This window comes from Physeter macrocephalus, chromosome 18, assembly GCF_002837175.3.
Source record: "Physeter macrocephalus isolate SW-GA chromosome 18, ASM283717v5, whole genome shotgun sequence".
In the NCBI taxonomy this organism is placed as follows: domain Eukaryota; kingdom Metazoa; phylum Chordata; class Mammalia; order Artiodactyla; family Physeteridae; genus Physeter; species Physeter macrocephalus.
The window spans coordinates 69124846-69130545 of NC_041231.1; the positions used below are offsets into that span (position 1 = coordinate 69124846).

The window sequence follows — 5700 nt, forward strand, 5'->3', positions numbered from 1 at the left end:
ATGTCTTCCGTCCCACACTGCTGCTGCAGGCCTGACTTCCACAAGTCCTGCTGGGGACTGGTCCCTCCTCTCCAGCTCTGGACCACGGAGCCTGCACACCTCTCCTCTGTACCAGACCCGGTGGCTCAGCATTCACACCCCACCCAAGGCTTCCCCACTTAACCCACTCATTCCCATAATTATGTTTCTTTGGGACCATCAGCATTTCTAGGCTGTTTGCCTCCCTGAGGGCTGTCTCCCCCATCCAACTGGTGGCCTCCTGAGGGCAGGGCCTGGATGCCCTCCCTCCCACCTGTCCCTTCTCAGAGCTCCAGGCAGGCTGGACTAGGCCAAGCCTCAGGGATGCCCGATGGGCCTAAGCCCACAGAGAGCCCCCCCTGGCCTGACCCTCGGCCTCCTCCTCCTCCTAGGAGGCCTTGAAGGGAGGGGAGCAGAGGGGGCAGCACCGCCTTGGAAGGAAGGTGATACTCCCTGGAACCTAGAAGGGGGCTCGACAGATGTGGAGGACATGGGAAAGTCCTGGGCTGAGCATCAAACCCTTGAGTTCCAGGGTTTGGCCAGACCCTCAGTCTAGACTTGGGCCCCAGCACGGCGATCACTGTAGAGGGACATGGACCAGAGAGGGAACAAGGTGCCCAGGCTGGGGGTGCTATCAGAGAGCTGGCCCCACTCCCCTTCTACATCCAGCTCCTCCCCACCCCACCCCCACATATTCTGACCTGGAAGCTTCTGGAGGACGATCTTGGACTGACACCCTAGTTTTGCCTGATTACCCTGGGGCACTGGGTAGAATCTATGGCGGGTGGCAGTCTCAGGGACCATTCTTCGAAAGCAAGATGATCAGTGTGAGACCTCCTTCCCTGCCCCTTCCCTTACACACATATTTACTGAGCATACAGTAGGCGCCGCACACACACGCAGTCTCACACAGACCCTCGGGGAGAACGGAGTCCCAAGTGCAGCCCGCCTCCCCCCCCAGGAGTAGATGGGCTGACAGAGGGGCACTAACACGTGGCATGACTGAATGCCCCAGCCTCACCTCTCACACACGCCCACACCTAGTCCCCTCCTGCCCCACAGGGTGCCTCCAAGCCCCGCCCCCCTGTCAGGTAGCGGCAGGAGGTGGAAGGGGGTACGGGCCTGGGGGTGCGGCAGGAAGGGGCGGCACAGGCAGCCCGGGCTCTAGCTGCTGCCTGTGGTCTCATTGTGTTACTGGCTCTATAATTTACCCTTGGCAGAGCCCAGCTCCTGAGCGGCTCACGCTATCTCCCAATCTGCCACGGAAGCCAGCTGCCGTGAACGCACTCTCACACTTGCTCAGGACAGGCATCCTCACGACATGGGTGTGATGTGGACTCACACCCACGTGCGCCTAAACAGACAGACAGACACTCCCACAAGACAGACAAGCTTGAATATGGAGGTGCAGGAGCACACACACACACACACAGATAAAACAGACACGCACAGGGCTGGGGGAAGACACACACACACACACACACACACACACACACACACACACACACACACGCACCTGGCCACGCACCACTCACTCATCACCAAGACAGTCACACATCATCCCAGCACCTGTGACCTGGAGACAGGACAGGCAGGAGGGGAGGGCTGTGGATGCTGGGAGCCCCGGAAGGCGATTTCTCAAGAGGAGAGTTTCCTGGCTGGAAGGGGAGGAGCGGCTCAGGTTATGGGATGGGGGGCTGGGGCTCAGGCATGAGAGATGTGAGTCAGAGGAGAGGCAGGGCAGAAATGGTACCCTCCTTAGGGGCCGCAGGACAGAGGACAGGGACAGAACATCCCCCTTACTTAGGGGAGTACCAGGGGCTGATTTCTGGAACCTCCCACAGTGTCCTGGCCCCTCCCTGCCCAAGGACTCTCCAAGACCCCACCCGATGCCAGCCCAGGGAGCAGCCTCCACTGCCCCCAAGCCCTATGTCCCTATCAGCCATTTCCTCTTTCCCTCTAACTCCAGGCTCTCCAGCTTCAGGCTGAGCCGGGGCTCCCGCCGCAGGACCCTCAGTGGATGTGGAGCCAGGGTGCAAAACCATGTGTTTACTTTTATTAGAAATGTTCTTGGTATAAAAACAATCATGCGCTACACATTGTCATCAATAACCATCACCAAACACCCAGGCACTGAACTCCGTGTCATCGGCAGGAGGGGCAGGCGGGCAGGACACATGGCAGACGGGCGGGGGCAGGCGGGCAAGCTGCGGGCCATGGGGACACACACAGAGGCCACCAGGAGGACGCAGCACTTTGCAAGACACTCGAGATTTGTTTTAGTTTTGGTTTTTTTGTGTTTTGATTTTTTTTTTTTTCCTTTTTTCTCTTTTGCGACATGTAAGATTTGGTGAATTAGGAAAAGATGGCAGGGAGAGAGAGCAAAGGTTGGATGTAAATGAAGGCGAGGAAGGGGCTGAGGACAGGAAACAAAAATGCACAAGAGGAGAGACCGGGTGGAGCACAAGAGAAAAGACAGGAGAAAGCTGGAGACGGCAGAGAAAAGGCAGAGACAGAAAGAAAGAAGATACAGAAAAAGCAGACAGACACAGAGAGAACAGGCGATACAAAGAGAGAAGAGAAAATAAAGACAGGGATGGAGACAGACTGAGAAGGTCACCAATAGGATGGAGAGAGACGAGGGAGAGAGAAAACCAGTGCGGGGGGCCTTCTGTGGTTTGGGGCTGGGAGGGGCTTTGGTCCAGGACACAGGGTCTTGGGGTGGCCTGAAGCTTTCCCGGCCCCTCATCCTCCTCCTGTCACCAGCCCGGCTTGCCCAGGCAACCCAGCAGTGACCGCTGGGGGCTGTGCTATCTTCAGCACCAAGCCACGTCCGTGGGTGCCCACGGGCAGGTAGGACATCAGCTGGGCCCCCCTGTGGCGGTGGGGGGGGGCCTGGCCCGATGCACCATCCACAAGGGTCTGTCCTCCTCCTGTGCAGCTCCGGTGGCCTAGCTAGATTGCATGGTTGGTGTAGGCGACGTAGGTCTGTTTGGTGGCCAGCGCTGGAAGGAGAGAGACGGGGGAGAGAGGAGTCAGGGGCTATCTTCTTCCAACGCCCCTTCCGCAGGGGTGTGGCCCTGCCCACGGCATCAAGTCCGGACCCCTGAACTGAGCATCGCCAGACCGGGGCAGGGTCCCACCCCGCCCCTCGCATCGCTTCCCCCAGACTCATCCCACCCACACCTGGGCTGCTGGCCGGGAGGGCCCTTCCCTCTTCACTTTGTCCCTCTAGGAGCACTGCCTCCTGAACCCAACCCTCTGTGAGTGTCACACCCCACACAGGGTCCCTGCCACCTCCTGACTCCACCACACTTTAAAAGAATCGTTTTTATTTGTGATATACAGTCTTCAAGTATAATCAAGGGGGAGTTCTTCAGAAGTTCAACACACACTCTGGAAGAGCACGTGTGAAGAATATACGTAGATGGCAGCCTAGCGGAAGTGAGCGGAAAATGGGGACAGAGGAGATAAATAATGGAATCAGAGAGGGGTCTTGCGAGGCTAGAAACTGAGGCGTATGACTGATTCGGTCCTCTCCCCATGCCCAAGGGAAACGCAAGTCCTCCAGGGCCCCTCAGGCCTCTGTGCAGCCACGTTTCCCATTTCTGGGTGTCCTGACTTGCCTCAGTCTTGAGCCTCTCTTATCTGCACCCAACACTCTGGCCCCTGCTCACCCCCACTGGGACCAGGGTTGCCTCTCTGGGTGTCTCCCCTCCCCGCCACGGCCAGGTGACAACGTCAGCTCCCCTGGGCAGCACGAGCGCCCCCACCTCCACCCCGCCGGGGTTCACGCCTCACGGCAGCCTCGCAAGCAGGCCAGATAAGCAGCACCCCCATTTAATAATTGAGGAGCTGAGGCCAGAGGGGTGAGGAGCCCAGCCAGGTCCTGGTTTTTGTCCTGTCCTGCCAGGGTTCAGGGTCTCCCTCTGTGGCCTGGGGACAGCTCAGTGAGAGTAATTGAGGCTGGTCTGTTGGTGCTGAGAGAGAAGACTAGACAGGGGAAAGCCCTGGTGCCCTTGGCCATAAAACTGCCCTGACTCCATCAGGATCCTGACAGCTCAGCAAAGAGGGCACATCTGCCAGGTGCAGCCAGGGGTGTCTGCCTGGAGAAGGTGACATGGAGGGGAGCAGTGTGGTGGGCTGCACGCTGACCACCCCCAACCCTCTTTCACTGCCAAGTTAAGGACCGCATTTCCCAGACTCCCTTGCAGCCCCACGTGGCCCTGTGTGACTACATTCCTGCTAATGACAAGTGTCAAGGGCTGTGTGCAGCTTCCATGTCATCTGATTAAAATAGACTGTTTCCCCTGTACTTCCTCTCTTTTCCCTTCCAGGGCCAGGACAGACATTTGAGGTCAACCAGCCTCGGCCATGAGGATGAGGACAACCCTCTCGGAGCTGATGAAATGACAAAATGGAAGGAACCCGGGTCCCTGCACCTGCCCATCCCCCATGCACTACGATATCACAGAGAAACAAACATCTGTCTGATTTGAGCCACTCTCTGTCCTGGGGCCTCTTTGTCACAGCAGCGTAACTAGAAGCCCACTCATACAGGCAGGACTGCTGTGTCACCCTCTCAGGGGGTCCCCCGGGTGTGGGAAGAAGCAAAGTTGCCAAGGTGGGGTGAGCAGAGGGGACACCATGGGACCAGTGCGGAGGCATGAGGGTCAGAATGCAGCTCAGCTAAAGGAAGAACTCTCTCCTGGCCTGAGCTGAGAGCGGAGTGGGTCGCTTTGTGCGGTAGGGTGAGCTGAAATGTTCCCTTTCCCTGTCAGCAGAAATATTCAAGCGGAAGATGAACAATCACTGGGCAGGGAAGTTTCACGTTTTAGGTGCCACCTGGACAGGTGCTACTGGAAGGAAATGGTGCCCACGACACACAAGGCAACATTAAGAACACAGCACAGCGCCTTACAGTTTGTGAAGAATGCCCACCTTCATTCCTAAAATGGCCCAGGTCCCTCCAGGATGCTGGAGGACCAAGAGGGGAGAAGAAGCACAGACCGGGCACCATTAAGGAGGGGCCTGGGCTGGGGGGCACCAGGGGAAGAGAGCCGAGCGACAGGAGGCTGGGACCTGGGGGTGGCAGAAGGTGCTGGAAAGGAGGCGGAAGGTGGGAGGTCAGCGCAGATCAGCCTCTGGAGACCAGGGCCTCAGCCTCCCTCTGTGACTTCAAGCAGCTCCTCCCCTGCCCTGCGAGGCTCTGGTCTCCCTGCCAGTAGCAGGAGAGGAGTAGCCCTTTTTGCCTAGACTTCTTTTCCTGTGGGGCTTTGGCCACCCCCACCTCTCCACCCCACTCTCTCCCCCACCACCAGAAAAAGAGCCGGCAGCTGGTTCTGTGAATCACGAGCCCGCAGGCCAGGCTGGTGAGAATCAGTTCCCCAGGGCTCCATCACCCCTTGGGTGAACTGATCATTATTGAGTTTCTAAACCTGTAAACCTGTCAGCAGCTCCTGGCTCAGAGGTGAAGGAAAACCTCAGCAGCAGCAGCAGCAAAATCTCCACTGACTGCAGGGAAACGGGAGCCTGAGGGTGGCCGTAGCGGCACTGAGAGCGGCAGGGACGAGAGAAAGTGGCGGGGAGGTGAGGGACAGCTGGGCCCCTCTTCTCCCTGAAACACCAGAGCTGCCTCCTCTAGAAAACCCAATCTGTAGGTTTCAGAACCTAGAAGCACAT

General features: G+C 58.0%; 1 protein-coding gene across 1 annotated transcript in view; it reads right to left on the reverse strand.

The window, feature by feature from the left end:
* Window positions 1-2973: 2973 nt before the first annotated feature.
* The window catches only part of GRM4 (glutamate metabotropic receptor 4), a 77782-nt gene continuing 75055 nt past the window's right edge, over window positions 2974-5700 (reverse strand). Inside the window, exon 6 of the mRNA XM_028479515.1 lies at window positions 2974-3023. Within this exon, the coding sequence (XP_028335316.1) occupies window positions 2974-3023 (50 nt within the window). The remainder of the gene's footprint in view (window positions 3024-5700) is intronic.